General features: G+C 39.1%; 1 protein-coding gene across 2 annotated transcripts in view; it reads left to right on the plus strand.

The window, feature by feature from the left end:
• Positions 1–18,166, plus strand: part of LOC117757595 (copine-8) — a 72,574-nt gene that overhangs the window by 37,368 nt on the left and 17,040 nt on the right. For both annotated transcript variants that reach the window (XM_034578863.1, XM_034578864.1), the window contains 7 exons: positions 6,728–6,791; positions 7,495–7,598; positions 8,341–8,445; positions 12,091–12,132; positions 13,308–13,383; positions 15,501–15,554; positions 15,669–15,730. In XM_034578863.1, coding sequence (XP_034434754.1) covers positions 6,728–6,791; positions 7,495–7,598; positions 8,341–8,445; positions 12,091–12,132; positions 13,308–13,383; positions 15,501–15,554; positions 15,669–15,730 — 507 coding nt within the window. The remainder of the gene's footprint in view (positions 1–6,727; positions 6,792–7,494; positions 7,599–8,340; positions 8,446–12,090; positions 12,133–13,307; positions 13,384–15,500; positions 15,555–15,668; positions 15,731–18,166) is intronic.

An 18,166-nucleotide genomic window follows, 5' to 3' on the forward strand; every position in this document is an offset into this window, starting at 1 on the left:
TATCTGCCTCTGGTGCAAAAAGAATTTGGTTTCAATGATACATTTTATCATGAATTATGTACTATGTACTATGTACTTATTGTGTACTGTGTAGGTGTGTGTCAGGGCATGACCAGGAATAGAGAGACTCTTATGGTTTCATAATGATAATTGATATCTTATTCACATTTTCTTCCTTCATCGGGAATATAATGCCAATTATGACTGTAAGGTGTGTGTGTGTGTGTGTGTGTGTGTGTGTGTGTGTGTGTGTGTGTGTGTGTGTGTGTGTGTGTGTGTGTGTGTGTGTGTGTGTGTGTGTTCGTATGTGTGTGTCAGCAGGCATGTTGCTGCCCAGAAGTGGCCCAGACTTAATTACCCGTCTCTTGCCAGACGTTGATTGCAAGTCCATGTGTCTTGATTAGAGGATTCACAGTGTTTCCTCGCTCTTCCTCCCTCTCTCCCACGCACGCACGCACGCACGCACGCACGCACGCACGGGAAGAGACAGATTGAGAAATTCCTGAAGCACTTCCCAACTTCAAAGTGCTTTTCTATGTCATGATTGGGCGAAGATGAGGAAAGCCATTTACTTGAGGGGTGAGGATGCATTGCATTTTCAGATCTCAAGTATTTTTAAAAGCTCTTGTTTTTATTCAAAACACATAAAAAATATTTATGAATGCTAAAAAGAAAAATAACAGTAAATAATAATAACAATAATAATTTTGTATTCACATCTAGAATTACGCTGTTGCTCTCTATTTTAGAGTAATTACATTACATTACATGTCACTTGGCAGACGCTTTTATCCAAAGCGACTTACAATTAGTGCATTCAACATTTTATAAGGGCCTATTTAGGGGTTCAGTAATAACAAGACTAGTTCTAATATATGGCTGGACTGTGAATGGTAAAGTTGCAAAACAGGGTATGTATTTGAAAACTACAGTTAACATACATTTGACGTCATCACATCTGCTTTCTACTTAATCTCCACCAATTTCAGCCCTTTATCTGTTTGTACATTGGCTCAATATCAAATGTCAAACTTTCTAGTCGGGAGCTGGCAGTTTAATGTCTGATTCAGACACATGCAGCTCCTCTGGGTAAAGTCTGGAAAAGTTCAGGGTTGCAGTGCATTTGTGAAAGCAGCTTTTATTGGTCACTTAGTGCGCAGCCACCTTCTGGGTGACAAACTGCCCCTCTGAATATGACTCTTTTATTGGGTGGGCTAGCTTGTTTGTGCCAATTAGTTTTGAAAGACCTATAGTAAGTAAGTAAGTCAAGTTTATTTTTATAACACTTTTCATAGACAAGAGTCAAGATAAAGTGCTTCACAGGGCCATAAAAAGTTAAAAACACAGTTACACAAGCTCATACAAAATGCAAAACAGAAAACACACACACACACTCCTGTGTGGAAATAATCAAGAAAGTACAAAAGAGTCAGACATGGTACACATAAATTAGCTGTTTCAACAGGTATGTCTTTACTGTTTTGAATTATTCCACAGAATCAGGAAACTTATAAATGTTAGTCAAAACATTCCCAAAATTTGGTGCTAAAACATGAATAAGATTTTTTGTTCTGAATTGTCAGTTCCATAAAATACAAGTGTCCATATATGTGCATATTAACGAACATAAATGTTGATATAAATAAGTCTGTAAGAGGCTCATATTGGCCAATTATAGATGTCAACCAATGTATAGGTTGGGCTTTAATTTAAGTTACTGGACCTGAGAGAGTGATCGGATGAGTAATGGTGGAGTAGAACAGTATGGTATGCAGGTCCTTGATGGTAAAGGGCTCAATATATAAGGGTGAGAATTTTTAACTGAATTCTGTAGGTAACAGGCAGCCAATGGAAAAAAAATAATATATATATATATATATATATATATATATATCTGCCGGCCAACCAATAGTGTAACTTCAGTCAATCACACAGCACTTGGCGGAACAATGGTGTAACTTGTTCACAAACTGAACTTGCTCAACAACATGTTGCCATGTGTTGTAGTTTGTCTTCTTCAGGTTGTAAAGACATGTGTACATGGTTTACTCATAAATAGCATTTTGGAAAGAATTGTTTTGTGACTTTTTTTTCTCATGAATCTTGAGTTGATCTCTGAGTTGATCCTGGGAAATTAATCTCACAATTTGCTATTTTTATTCTGTTGGCAGTGAGTCTTGTAATCCTCATGGAAGGATCATTTCAATGTTCCATGTAACTAACGACTGCATTTTCACTATTTTCTCCTTGTTTAGAGAATCTCTGGATTTAATAAAGAGACTGATTTGGATACCATGTTGTTGAGAAAAAAATTGGTTGGTTTGATAGTTGTTGGTTGGTAGGTTGGTGTGAATGGTTGGTTGAACTTTTCCTGGTTGGTTGGTTGGTCAGCAGCAGGATTGCACAAAGATTACACTGAAAAGATGTCCACGAAACGTGGGATGGGATGGGACATGGGCCAAAAGAGAACACAGTAAAGTTTGTCACAAATCCCGACAAAGGTGCGGATTCAGGACACTTTCTAATCACTTTCTTAAACATTGTAATAGGGCATTTTAAGACATTTTCCCTGACTTGAGTGAGAAACATTGTCCAGTCTATGTAGATATTTCCTAAACTGGAACTGGAGCTTCACTGATCACAAACAGCCTCATGTTTAGTTCTGACTATATGTGTAGGGTAAAGGGCCGGTGCACTGACAGCCCATGCAGCTAATTATTTTTAATTAGCTCTACCTTTTTGCAGACCATTCTTCCCTGTCGTGCTGTTTGTCAATTGTTTATGCTGCTGGTATCGTTTGATGCGGCTTGTGTTCAACAAGTTATTACCAGAGACAAAGGAGAAAAAGCAGGAGAGCTTGTTGAAGAGATCATAATTGAATGTGGATAGTTGCACTGAGAGCGAGCTGGTCAATGAGCTTGTGATATTGTTTGAAAATTAGATGAAGTAAAAAAAGTATAGTAGTACAGTAAAAAAGTATAGTAAATTAAGTTTTTTCCTAGTGTATATGTGTTCAGTTCCATATTTTTTAGTCCCACTGGCATCTTACACATCACTTTGTCTCCAAACTATGCTCTGATTTTTGTTTGGGATCTTATCGGTGTTTCTGTGGTACCAAAGAATCTCTGGGTATCATTAGTGTTACCAGGAGAGGATGTTTATTTAATTCTGTTCATGCACGTCGGTACTTCCGCCTGCATGATCAGATAATGTATGAGAGGATGTTACTAATGCAAGGGCATGCCTGTTTAGATGTTTCACACAACATCACACACAGTGCAGCAGAACAGGTTCAGGTTTTTACAGGGCTCCTGTGACATCTTAAAAAGTCTACAATTTAGTAATCCAAATTTTAGGCCTAGTCTTCCATCCATTATCGACAAGGCTTATCCTTTTAGGGTCACAGCGAGAGCTGGTACACCATGGACAGGTCACCAGCATCAAGTAGAGCTACCATTCAGAGACAAACAACCAATCAAATTGAACCTAACCAATGGGTCTGTGTTTGGACTGAGGGAAGAATGTACCCCGAGAAAACCCTCGCAAATATGGACATGTAATATGCAAACTCATCACAGAAGGAACCGGCATTCTAACCAGGAACACACATACTGTACATTTGTTGAAACATTATGTTCTAGATCTTGCATATGTTTAGGTAGGTCTTAATAATGCTAATATTTATTCAACACTTGTGTCATGCTTTAAAATTTGAAAAATTTGAGAAATGGCTGCAAACATAGTTTTTAATGTCACTGTGTGTTGTAATTCCTTCTCAATGATACAAATATTCGCACACATATCTTTAGTTATTGAGAAGTGTAAGGACTTTTGGGATTCCGATATTCCTTCATATCTGTCCTACTTCACATAGGTCTTAAATGTCATTGATTGTTGTCTTAAAAAGTCTTGTTGACTTAAACTTACAGAAACCCTGATTTAAGAGAGGATGTATTATAAGGGCCCGAGCACTGACAGTGCGAGGACCCTATAGGAATTGCTTTGATTATTATTACTATTATTAAATGGAAGGCCTGGGGATCTTTGTTACATTATATATAATGCCATTAGTGCTGGTGTCAATAATATGTCTTTGCTTAAGTATATCAGTATGGCCTTCTTGATTCTTTTGCTCTGGCCCTCTCTCACCACCTCCGGTAATGCTAATGCTATCTGCAAAGGGATTTCTGTAATTGCTCCTGAGATCAGTGATATCTTATGGGCAGTGTGCTGGTCAGGGTTAAATAGAGTTTATCCGTATATAACAGTGGTGAGGTTTTATTCTGAAACTCTGCACTTATAGCCGTGCATAGTACACAAGGAATCAAAGAAACTATTTTGTGCCTGTCCAGTCACGGAAACTAAGTGGTTACAATGGATCTCTGAAGTGGGAGACATTAATTATATCTGTGTTTAAGGCTGGTGAATAAGGTCTGTCTCGCTTTCGACCGTCCCTTCTGGCACTTTGTCACAGTCTAGTCTTAATTAGTCTCAATCAGTCTTGCTCTCCATATCTTCTACTCACCTAATTTATACAAATCATTTGACCCAGTCTGCATGTGCCATGTAGGAATAAAAGAAAGAAATAATACGAGAGAGAAAAAGTCCTTTTGCTTTTATTCTCATCATTAGTTTTCTGAAGTAGTTTGAAAAGAGAGAAAAAGGCTCTCTCTCAGCAAATCAATGCAAGGCATCAGTTCGGGGATCTATTTCATTTTGATAAATCTGCCATTTCAAAAGCACTTTTCCCCCCACTTCCTCGTGCTGGAGAAAAAGGAGACTTGAATTACATTCACACAGAGGTCCTCAACCTCAATCTGGGCTGTCTAAACGACTGCCTGAGTCGATTTCTGCCAGGTGGTTTTCTCGGAGTGGAGCTCATCAGACGACAGGCCTCTTTGTCAGATTGCAAGACCTCTCAAAAGTGAAAGTCAAATTACGTCGTCCTGCTCTTCCTCTTACACACGGGTACCTTCTTTAAACTACTTATTCTGGTCTGAGCATTGTAATTGGAGGAGATACATTTCTATATTCAGATGTAGAATATACTGTTCATGTTAGAAAAAATATAACTGCAGGGGAAAACAAACATTTTACATTTTAATGTAATTTAATGATATTTCTCTGTACATTTCATTGCTAATATATTTTATGATTCTGTAAAAAATTTGCACTGAATTTTTTCCGTGTAGGCAAGACAAGCACATAAAATAATCCAAAGAGTAGATTTATACCAGTTTCAAAGTATTTAAAGGTGCTTTAATCTGTATGTTCATATTAACTATGGATACAATTATTGTATATAATAAGAAAGCACTCACTCACAAGCCCTTCTCAGACATGAACTCTGTGTATGCTGCTAATGTGTGATTGATGTGTCAAGCGCTGTGAGTGGTCATTAAGACTAGAAAAGTGCTAGATAAATAGTGACCATTTAGATAACAGGTTAAATACTGTGTTTCTGCCCCATTTCATTAATAATAAAACCTTTATTAAAGTAGATGAGATTTAATGGGGGTAGTCATGGTGGTAATGATTGCATTTGATTACCAGTAAAAAAGATAAAAGATTACAGCCTTGTCTTTGTGCCTGTGGGTTTGCAGCTAAAATGTGTGAGTTGGGCTGGTTAAAGGGCTGAATGTCAGAACTGGACAGTTCGACTTCATAATGCAGTAAAAGAATTTTGTATTTGCACATAATGAAGTTAGTCAGGTGTGTGTGTGTGTGCACGTGCACGGGAGGAGGAGGTCCTGTAAATAATGTTTCTTTCATGATCAAAATGTTTATTTAGAGAAAGTGCTTACACACAAATACACATCCGTCACATACATATTCCCACTTTTACATAAGATGCAGCAGTCGCCCATCAAAACACGAGCAACACAACGGCCCACTCATACGCACACAGACAAATGGACACACTTTTCCAAATACACAAACATAAACACCCCTCTCTCAACAGTGTTTCTTTTGTGTCTTGGAAATGTACTGAGTTAGTGGGAAGTCGTTAAAATTTTCCATGGGGTGTTTTCTTGACCTGAGTCTGAAAAGAGTTCTGCTCATGAATGCAACATTTTCCAGTGGTTCTTACTTCACAATGCACTTTCATATTTAAGGCTCTCTGGGCTCTCTGCATTAAAGTGATGGACTTTTCACCAATGCATGCTACAGACAGGTCATTCACACTGACAAAATCTATACCCAATTTAGACTAAAACTTTAGACAACAGCTAGAACTTGCCATATATAGATAGGATGGATAGGTGTACGTCTATATAGTCACAGCAGATAAATGCCATTGTATTAGCCTCTGGGAGCAACGGCCAATATTTTGGGGCTTCCGGTGTAGACAGTGTATATCTGGGCCTAGAGTCCACTTACCATTTGCTCTACAACTGTTTCAGATGAATTTCATATTGAACACATGCTGTGAGAAGATCACCGAACATCATCTCAGAACTATAGGTCCAGTGTCACACTGTACATGATGTTTATATTGACTCCTCTTCTAGAGTGCACACTGTTTTTTAGGTCAAGATAGTGATTCCAGTAAGGAAATGTGAGATTTCACCCGATTACACCATATCCTCAACTCTTTGACCTAAAGTGCAAAGAAGAGTAGAGATGTAGGAGGGAACATACACATGAACAATGCGGTCCTGCCATGTATACTATGCACCACCTGACTGTGACCTCTTAACCTTTTGCTGTGCTGTGTCGCCTGCAGAGGGATCCCTGGGAAGAAATGCGGGACCATTATTGTGAAAGCAGAGGAGCTGAACAACTGCAGGGTGAGGATGGATATGCACATATTTTTCTTTCTGTCTTTTCTATGTAAATTTGAGCAGGACAGATGTACCAGAGGATCCAAGACATAAAATTAGGTCTGAATGTGAAAGTGTTTCTGACCTGATGACTAAGAGGGCAACAAGAAAACCTTCCAAAAATATTTTAATACTTAAAAAGCTGTTTTTTACTTATAAGTCAGCGTTATCTTTTTATACAGCATAAGAGCACGTACTGAAAGCAGGACAATCTCTCGGGTCAGAGTTCACCAAAGTTGAACCCCATGCGAAAACACGCTGCTGATTTGCTTCGCCACAGGAAGCGAATGTTTTATTCGCCCCCTCGCTCTCACTGTTCGGAAGTGAACAGGAGTTGAAGATTCGCCCCTGTTACATATGTGTATTGGTGGCCGTGCCCCTAAAGAAACAACATTCTCCTGAGTTAGCAATTCAGCATTCAGTAAAATTGAGATAAGCCCATTGGACAAGTGACAGCCTCCGTAGACCAGGAATCAGGGTAAATACCAGAACCTAAAAAGTGAACTTGTCCTCCAAATGGAGATTTCTCTGTCTAACTCTCTCTCTCAGGATAGATGGATGGTCTTCACAGACCAACAGATAATCCAGTTACAAACCATTAAAAATAAAAGGTATGCATTGCACGCTCTTTCTTATTCTGCTTCCTCTTGTCTCTGTCTCTGCTTGTCAGGAATCGGTGATGATGCAGTTCTGTGGAAACAAGTTGGACAAAAAGGATTTCTTTGGCAAATCTGACCCTTTCCTGGTCTTCTACCGGAGCAACGAGGACGGCACGTGAGTCCTCCTCACACCCATTTCCTTTCTTTCCTTCTCCCCTTTCATGTTTGGTTTAATCTTACCCTGCATCCAAAGGAAATTGCTTTCATTGATTTGCCTCCGAACAAAAGCCGGGATGCCTGTTAAAGCATGTGAGGAAAATACATGTGAAGAGGTTTGAGCACAGATGTGTGTGTGAGTGTGTTGAAGCAGGAGGCATTGAACAAGTGTGTGTGTGTGTGTGTGTGTGTGTGTGTGTGTGTGTGTGTGTGTGTGTGTGTGTGTGTGTGTGTGTGTGTGTGTGTGTGTGTGTGTGTGTGTGTGTGTGTGTGTGTGCGTGTGTGTGTGTGAGTATTCGATCCAGCTCTGTGGGCTCTCTTTACTATCCTGCAGTGTGTGACAAGTAAGATAAGACCTTGTGGCCCTGAGGGAGGAAGATACCAAGTCCACCTACTAGCCAAGGGACTAAGGAAATTACCTATTTGCACAGTGTGTGTGTGTGTGTGTGTGTGTGTGTGTGTGTGTGTGTGTGTGTGTGTGTGTGTGTGTGTGTGTGTGTGTGTGTGTGTGTGTGTGTGTGTGTGTGTGTGTGTGTGTGACACAGGGCAGCCCTGTAGCGCCCACAGACCTACAGCTTTACTTTCAGTGATTCCCCACTCATATATTTTCAAGTACACACTTCTCCATCTCTTTTTCCCTTCCTCTCACTTTTCTTCTTTTCTCTTCCTTCCCCTATCTCTCCCTTGGTTTCTCCCTACAGGTTTACCATCTGCCATAAGACAGAGGTGGTGAAGAACACGTTGAACCCTGTGTGGCAGGCCTTTAAGATCCCCGTTCGGGCTCTTTGCAACGGTGATTATGACAGGTAAGCCTGATTTCTATTTTAGATTTCACTAGATATGATGAATGTGAGAATAAAAATTCAACAACCATCACAACCATCTGTCATTTGTGCTGACGATGTCATTCTAGGTAAGATGGGCAACTCCAGGGATATGATGGATGTTCCTCTGTGTCTAATGGCCTCTTCAGGCTTCTGCACACACAACAAATCACAGCTGGTTGTGGCTTGCATATATTGAAAAACACACTAAACATTATAGTGCTGTATACAGAGTAATACAGAAGCGATTTCTGTACGACATACATGCGTTCTGTCGTCATCACCTGGGCTTCGTCTATCTATACTTGACATTGATTAGTTTATAGATCGGTGTGCGTCTGACATCAGCAAATGCAGGTTGTAGTCTCTCTGTTTAAATAGAGAAAAAGAATGAACCGGTTCATTTTGTTAATTTAGTAGTATCATTATGTTATTACTACCAGCAAGCCGCCTCTGGTTCTTTCTTTTCTTATTTAATGCTGCCTTATTTTTCTGCAATTGGTCCGAAAGTCCAAACTATCAAAAAAAGTGTTTTCACACTGCAAACAAACAGAACCATTGTTCAGTTTGATCCAAACTGTGACCACCTCTTTTTGTTAGACTACGTTTTGGTCCATTGGTCTGGAACATGGTCTGAGGCACCTTTAACAGCTGTTATTTTAGATCACACTAAACTGAAAAGTCCGAAGGTCCAAACCAATCAAGAAAGGTGTGAAAGCTTAAATATTTGGAGAAATGAAAATGACATTTTTTAAGATTCTAAATATCTCGAGCATTAAAGGAAACAGCACACAACATATTCATAGTAATCTATATTATTTTTTACCATTGTATGTTTGTAGATATATGATCTCGTTTTTTGGTTGGAAATATATTTGTCATTCTCCTGCTTCTAACTTACCTACAGTAAAACAAAAAAACAATAGCAAACTGACAGACAATCACACAGAAAGTCAGAAGTTATATATAATATTATATCATCTGCTTCCTTTTTTGGCAAAGCAGCATAAATTCTCAGAATAGACCCTTGTAGAGATCATGTCATCTTCATGAGTTGTTGTGTAATCTATTTGATCAAGAGAGAATACTTAAGGGGTTAGAGGGTCTTTTCATCTGAAGAGTGTGTCACATGGCCAACAAAGGGCAAAAGAACAGCATGTTGCACTTACAATTACCAACATCATATGAAGCAATAAGACTGAATGCATCCATTGGCTCCTCTTTGACTATTCTAAATTGCACTAAAGATATTGTCTTGTAAATGTCCTGATCATATTAATACGTTTGCAGGAACCTGTTAGCATCTGTCGCATGTAGGATGTAACTCTAATTCATGAAAACCCAAATTTTGACCAGTGAAGTCAGTTAACTGTCTTGTCAACATGTCATTAATGGATGATTAGTCATCTTTTAAATAATTTTGTACCAACTAGCATCTTAGATTTATTTATTTATTTATTTATCCTCTTATTTGTTTTTTAAATTGTCTAAACCATAAACTGAACATAAAGATGGACGAGGCATCTCCAGTTCCTCCAAATATCTAGAAATCAAGCCAAAATACAGTATAATGTATATGAACACTGCCAACTTGTGCGTCTGGAGCCGTAGGGATTGGGGGATTGAGTTTCAAATGTGAGGTACCACCCTCACACGTACATCATGACGTTTTGCCCTGTTTTTGTAGCCTCAAATAACTAATTAAAACCAAACTTACCAGAAAAAATAACACAAACATCAGTGTGATGTGAACTACCTAGAAAGACAGAAACCGTATTTGAGAAAAATGTATTTGACATGTACTCTGAATTTGATACATATCCCGTCCACTAACATGGAGGAGGGAGGGTTAAAGACCTATACTGCAGCCAGTTACTAGGAGGCTAGTGGGACAGTTTTGGAGAGCTGTCATGTCGTCGGTCTTTACATTGGGTGTGTCAGTCGTGTGTTTGCATCAATCCCCCCATGTGTCGATAGCGGTCATGTAGTGAAAAAGACACAAAGACGCAGACAATGGGGTTTAGTTTAGCTTAGTTTAGCTAGCAGACAGCAGCATCGATCCGAAGTTCGGTCCAGTAAGCTTATTAGGGGATGTTACGTTGAGTCACACCATGTCTTATCAGCAAGAGACTGAGGAAGCCCACACTGGATCACACACACACACACACACACACACACACACACACACACATTGCATCTGCCTCTGTGCAGCCTGAGAAAAGAGATAAGGATGAGCCCATGCTGGCAAACAATAGAGCGCTGTGTGTTACTGCTCACAGGTGCTCTGATAGGCCTGCGTTCTCTCTCTCACACACACACACACACACACACACACACACACACACACACACACACACACACACACACACACACACACACACACACAAACGGTAAAGCCATAAGATTAACAAGCAAAATCATCAATTCCCTGTCACATCATCAAAGCCCAGAGTGTCTGGATGGCTGGACATTTCCTACTGAGATTGTGGCAAAACACAGACATAATAAGACAGACACCCATAAACACACACACACACATACACACACATTTATTTTGAAAGCTCTGCACACACTGGTTCCTCTTGAGGAGAAAGTGTTACACAGACCAGGAAACACACTCATCTCCAGAGTGCCTATCGCTATCAGCCAGACACTTCCCACTCCTTGCTCTCATTGCCTGCTTTCCTCTAATGTGCATCCTACTTTCTGAGCAGCTCGGAAGCCCATTAATTACGGCTCAAATTTCCAGTTTCTCATATCGAAAGCTAAGTAGGATGGAAAAGTGGAGTTCTTTCTGTGGTTTTAAATTAGATACAGCTTGTTTTAGAAAGCCCGTCCCAGTTGTAAAGCGATTACAGTAAGTTCAGATAAAAGTCATACAAAATTTATAATTCCACTGTTGCAGACTTTTGCACAGTAATAGTTGAGACTCCAAAATTGATGTTTCTCTGCTCCCTACAGTGCAGAAGACAAACCTAATTGACTGAGAGAGGAAAAGCGCTGCATATTTTTGTCGCTCTGATTGTCTTTAATTTAGTTTCTGTCAGTTTTGAGTCTTTTTACACCATCTTATCGTCACCCCTGTCTGCTCGCCGCCTTCATGTTGTCAAGCAGAGGGCCTTTTGCTATCCCTGCTTTAATTCGGTCTCTCCTCTATTATCATTTGCCTCACTCCCCTCCTCCATGTAATGCTCTCCTGCTTTTGTTAGAGTGATACTGACCCTCCTGTCGAAAATATTGATAGATATTGTTCGAAAGCGTAGCGCATCGGTCTCTCGCAGACTATTCTTTTTCTTTTCCCATTTCCTTGTAAACTATAACGGGAGGCTGAAATAGATGCACTTGGAGATTAGGGGGAGCACAACACTGGATGCAAATACAGTGTTGAAATAAAGAGCAGATAGTGTGCTGACGTAAAGATAAGCTGCAGAATGGATCCTCTTATCCTAACAGCTCCACGACAACAATGAGAAAAAAAACGAAAATCATAAATGTTTAATTTATAATTATTAAAGCCTGGATGTTAGCCTCCTAACATATTGTTATTTGTGTTTGTTTTTATTCTGGAGATAAAAATAGCAAGTTTGTTTTTCTTTTATTGAATTTTTTTTCCCCTCTTCCCAACAGAACCATAAAGGTTGAGGTGTATGACTGGGACAGAGATGGCAGGTAATTCCTCACTTTCACTCATATTTTTAAATCACATAATCTGTACAATAAAAAAATTGTATTTATATAATACAGTAATACAATACAATAATTAAAACTCATGTATAAAATAAAATCTATACAATTAATGTATAAATAATACAAAATATATTACTTTCTTATTTATCAGTTCAGTCAATGGATAATTACTTTACAAAACGTGTAGTAGTTACCGAACAAAGATTTTGGCTAACAATTATAAAGTATTACCAGGGTCAGACATCAATTAAATATTTTATTGTGTTTTATTGTTAAAAATATGCTATTTTGTCGGAAAGAGTCGTGTGTCATGATTTATTTATGATTTGTAAAACATCAGGCATTTTTCAGTGATAAAAATAAATATATGTAACACTCTAAACCAGCAAGGCTCAGCAGCAGAGAAACTAAAATTGAATACAATGAGGAATTGGTTGACTTGTACTCAAACTTAACTTGCTGGATGAGATTTCCATTTTCTCAGTACCTGAAGCCACTTTTTTAAAGTTATACATCTGAAATTCCTTTACTGTGCACAAGGCATGATAACACTAGTCTGCTTGTTTTCAGAAGGTAAGGAAGCCGGGTGCAGGATTGTCACAGATTGACTGCTTAATGAAGAGTCTGGTTTCTGGCTGCTGACAGCCGCACAAAGAAAGAGGAGTGACATTTGTCAAGCTGTAGTTTAAAAGGGAGTCATTTCTTGATTCTTTATACTCTTTATACTGATGGAGGGAGCACCATGACATTCTGTGTACTGCTCTTCAATGGGACAAAGACACGTTCAAGTTTTTTAACATGCTGATGTGGGTCTACAGAGTTTTTTGTAATCATTTCTATTATATGTCTGCTCCATTTTTTGACTCACAGTGATTTAATACTCACAAATCCCCTCACCGGTATCCACACTTGAAAATAACTAAGCTGTCTTTTATTTGGATATGAAGTATTTCAGTTGGCTTTAAAAACTCACAACACATGACGAGACCTTGTCAAAATGTCAACATTTTCCCTGTGTGCCTCTTATGTTTTGAGTTTTTCCTTCACACGTTGGGATTGCCACTACATTTTGCTCTGTACAATAAATAATGGAATATATTGTGGAAAACATATTCTTTTTTGATATTTTCATTTTTGTTCTGTCTCCCTGTCTGTAGTCATGACTTTATCGGAGAGTTCAGCACCAGCTATAGAGAACTGTCCAGAGGGCAGAGCCAGTTCAATGTCTATGAGGTGAGTGTGTGTCTGTACGTGTGTGTGAGCTCACATGTGTTTATGTGTTACTGTATTCAATTCAAAGCTCCTATGTAGACCAGTGTCATGTTATTGACATCTTTAAAATGTAGCAGCTAACTACATTAATAATTAAAAGATGAGCAAAGAGTGGATGCAAAGTGGCCAAGAAACCTAAGAGTCGTCCACTGATTTAGCAGTGATGTCCTGTGATATTTTTGGACTCACAATGGACAGGATCAAGAAAGGATCAAATTTCATGCAGCACAATCCGTGACAGTGTCTTTTATTATCCCACACATTCTTCTTCTTCTAGCCCTCTCATATTTTCGTGTATGAAATTTCATCCTGCTATGATGATGCAGATTCCTGCTACCACCCGTATCAGAGTAAATTCTGCATCCACTGCTGGAAACATTTGGGTCGGGTCTCGCTGGATTCCACAAATCCCAAACTCAGTGTAGCTGTATTTTAGGTCATATTCTTTCAGGGCAAGTTGCTATGGACTTGTTAAAAAATGCTTTTAAGCCTACAAACAAAATTCCATTCACCTTCATTGTGAAGGGTGGTAACATCTCAGGGAAGAAACAAATCAGAAATCGGCATGTTTAGGTCTAAAGTGGAGAATACGTTTGTTTGTGATTCAGATGACTGACCCTTTGAAATAGGAGCTATTTTCAGATTATAATGCGATACTTATCCATTTTTCTTTTTCTGGTGTGGCACCAATATGCTTCTGTAGTTACTGACACACAGTTAAAGCCAATCACAATCATACACACAGGGATCCCACTGTACATTTCTTTATGCACCTTACTTACTCTATCATGCACACACACACACACACACACAAACACACACACACACACACACACACACACACACACACACACACACACGAACACGAACACCTACTGTTATGATGGCTTATCTTCTCCCAGGAAGAGTCAACACTTCTTGATTAACAGAGCACCACACTGAGAGGAGAGAGTGCGTCATTTCAAACGGCTGCTGTTTGTCTGAGCGCTCAGTTGGGCACATGCACAAAGTTGCACAGAGACGCTCAGACGTGAACACGCACAAAGTAATATACAAAACTTAAAGCTGTCAGTTACAGAGAGAATGGCTTTGCATTGCTGAAGGCACTTGGTGCGTGCATGTGCGAGTGTGTGTTGGTGTTACAACCACGTTTCAATCGCCGCACCCAACCACCAGAGGAAAATGTGTCCTTGTGTGTACCTATTGCAATGTGAACCAAGGTGAAATGCATAAATCCACACATTTGTATGTTGTTACCCTGGAGGTCTACTCGCTCTGTTTAACCTTGGCACAGTTTAATGAGATTATAAAGCTCAGATTTAAAAGCCCAAATCCAGTGTTTGGGATTCAAACAGAGTTGCAAGTCTGTTTCTGACTGGTCCCCAAATGACAGCATATTATAGAGGTTTCTCAGACTACTCGACTATAAAACCACTAGTCAACACTGCGCATCGTTGTTGGCTACTTTTAGGGAATAGTTGACGACTACTAAAATGCAGTAGTCGTGAAGGATGTTGGGATGATGTTGAGACCACGGTTGAAAAAAAGTTTATTTTCTCATCACTTCACAAACATAATAGCTACGGCTGTTTTAGATGCATAGGAATCTTCACTTATCCAAGGAAGGTTGACTGTGTACTCACTCTGTGCCGTTACATATTCATGAAGTCACACCACTCAGTTTAGAGCCACAACCCACCCCTGGGTTTTAACTGCTCCTCTGGAAATGTTGGGCTTTATTTGCATTACTCAAAGGCATATTCATGGTGGTTACTGATTTATGACGGAGGCTTATTTGAGCATGTGGAGAAAGCAGAAGGAAGGGAAAGCACAGTGTACAAATATAACTATGACGTCCACCACCACAGAGGAATTTACTATAAATTTAAGCTACAATTTAACTCACAATCAGAGGAATACAGGGTCAGGTTTTGTTTAAATTGTATTCAATCTCTTGTATTTACACTTCTGTTTATGTAAAGTTATAATTGTTTTGTTTATGAAATGAAAGATTGAACTCAAAGATGTACGAATGAAGTGATGATGGAGTTAAACAAGAGAATCCTGTCTGATTTTAGGTGGTTAATCCAAAGAAGAAAGGAAAGAAGAAAAAATACCTGAACTCTGGAACGGTGAGGCATCACATCTGATCCTTTTTATATAAAGTTGTGTTATTGAATATATTGTATTAGTAAGAATTCAAAGCTGAATTTGAAGATTTGAATTGGTTGCGCTGTCACCCACAGGTGACACTACTGTCTTTCCTGGTGGACATTGAAGTCACCTTCCTTGACTACATCAAAGGAGGGTAAGTCAGTGACCACTCATTCATTGAACCTGCATTGAGAGATGGGGGTTGTAGTCCTTCAATGAGAAGTGACATGTGACATGAGTGTGCCGGTCACGATAGTAACCCCGTCATTACTCGGTGTCTGCAATATGCCAAAGATAATTAACCCTCAGTGTGAGTGGATCAGACAGTAAATTGTAAATCTGCATGTGAGAGAGAGAGAGAGAGAGAGAGAGAGAGAGAGAGAGAGAGAGAGAGAGAGAGAGGTTTGACCTAAAGTCAAGTACACAGGGGTCAGACTCTGAAGTGTGTGTGTGTGTGTGTGTGTGTGTGTGTGTGTGTGTGTGTGTGTGTGTGTGTGTGTGTGTGTGTGTGTGTGTGTGTGTGTGTGTGTGTGTGTGTGTGTGTGTGTCTGTGTGTGTGCGTGTGTGTGTACACGTGCCCTTGTCCATCCTGTGCGCTCGCATGTGTGTCTATCTGCATGTGCTTGTGTATGTATGTTGCTCAGGAGGGTTGACCGTGTGCAACCAGGCATGACGTGAATGCTCGCCTACACACTCTGCCTTCATTAGACTCACAGAGGGGGAGACTGTCAAGGGAGAGAAAGGGTATGTGTGTGTGTGTGTGTGTGCGTGTGCATGTGAAACTTTGAGGAAAAAAATTGAAATTTTCATCCATGTATATTGCTCTCTTCCTGCTGCCCTTGTAGCTGTGCTGTGTTCTGCAGGTGTTAGGGAAAGTCCGCTGGCTTTTAAAGAGGATGAACACCGTTTTTAAGTTTTCTTGGGGATTACAAGAGGTAACACTGGTAACTCAGATCTATTGGGTCTGGACATTTTCCCGAAATTTGCCAGTCACATATGAACAATGCAGTATGAGGAGATTTTGAGGGTCAGACACATTCACAACTACAGAAAACTATCCGTAACATTAAGGTGAGGGGTGGCGCCTGGGTAGAGCTTGCAGGAGGCACGACATGACGTGTAATTTCCACTGTGTAGATCACACGTTTTAGTTTACAGCACCTCGACACCAGTGTCAGCCCTTATCACCAAAACCTCTTGAATCTCATTGTCTTTCCACACCTTCTTTTGCGTCTTCTACATGTATAGCTCCTTTTCAACCTGAGATATTTTTATTGCTTGTAGGTTTTATTTTTTGTTTTGCGTCCATCATCAACACGCCCACTCACTTAATGTGAAGGTGTGTTGTAAATTAAATATATTCTCTAACACTGAAAGCTATGAGTAACAGCCTTTTTCTCAACATATATAATTTAATTGTGGAAAGGTTTACTGGAAGTACACAAGAGTTGAACATGGTAGAAAATGTGTAACATGTGAATTATTTATTAGATGACTCAATGAATGACTCAATAAACCCTTCAAATTCAATGCAGGTATGTTTGTGGTACATTCAGCATGTGTATTGCCTAAGGGCTGAATTTACTGTAAACACAGAATCATACATCATACCCACAATATCTCTGATGTCAGATATGAACTCTGGGACCAACCTTGTGTCCCTGACTCACACTATACACCAATTATAAGCTGGTTTTCATAATGTAGTGTGTTTGAGAATATTTATACTGGATAATCAACAAATTGACGAAAAACTGGCTGTGCGCTATTAAAAAACACATATTTTTGAGTGTGTTGTTGATGTCTTAACTTCTACCTATTATCAGGAAGATGATTATATACTTATCTCACAGTAGCAAAGTATGACAGGATAATATACCTATACTGTGACTGTGCAGTGTGCTTATGTTAAATCTATTATTCTTTACTATTTACAAAACCTATTTAGTACTTATTATTCATCTTAGTATTCTTCGAAGACATAGTTTCTATTAAAGTATTAAATTTAGTTAAACATGAGTCTGAAAACTACATCATGACTGACAGCAAACTGCAAAGAAGTGCCTTTAAAAAGAGCCGTCAGGTATACAATACATTGACAATTGCATTTGCACCAATTTTAATTTCATTATGTTATTACCGTGTCTAATTGCTCTTATATAGTTCTATTTTATTATATTCGAGTTTTATTCCATTCAATTTTAGATATATTTATTCTCTACTCGGGCTGCTGCAATGCCCAAATATTCCCCTTGTGGATCAATAAAGGATTATCTGATTTTATCTTATTTTAGGTAGTGCACATCAAATAAACCTGTATCTACATGCAAAACTGCAACTCTGTAAAACAGGAGACAGGCTATGTCTCCCAGGAGTTTTTTGTGTACAGTTTATTCATATATGAGCCTGTAAAAATTGCCTCCTGACTAAGACCACAGATCAATTTGCTATTGATCCACAGAGCATTAGGAATGCACTTTGTGTGCGTCAGATTAAGATATTAGATGGAGATGATGTTTACGTTAAGGGGATGCAAGTGACACTAAAGTGTTTGACTTTTCATGTTTGTAAATTAATGAATGTTGTAATC

The sequence above is a fragment of the Hippoglossus hippoglossus genome, chromosome 23, assembly GCF_009819705.1.
Source record: "Hippoglossus hippoglossus isolate fHipHip1 chromosome 23, fHipHip1.pri, whole genome shotgun sequence".
NCBI classification, from domain to species: Eukaryota; Metazoa; Chordata; class Actinopteri; order Pleuronectiformes; family Pleuronectidae; genus Hippoglossus; species Hippoglossus hippoglossus.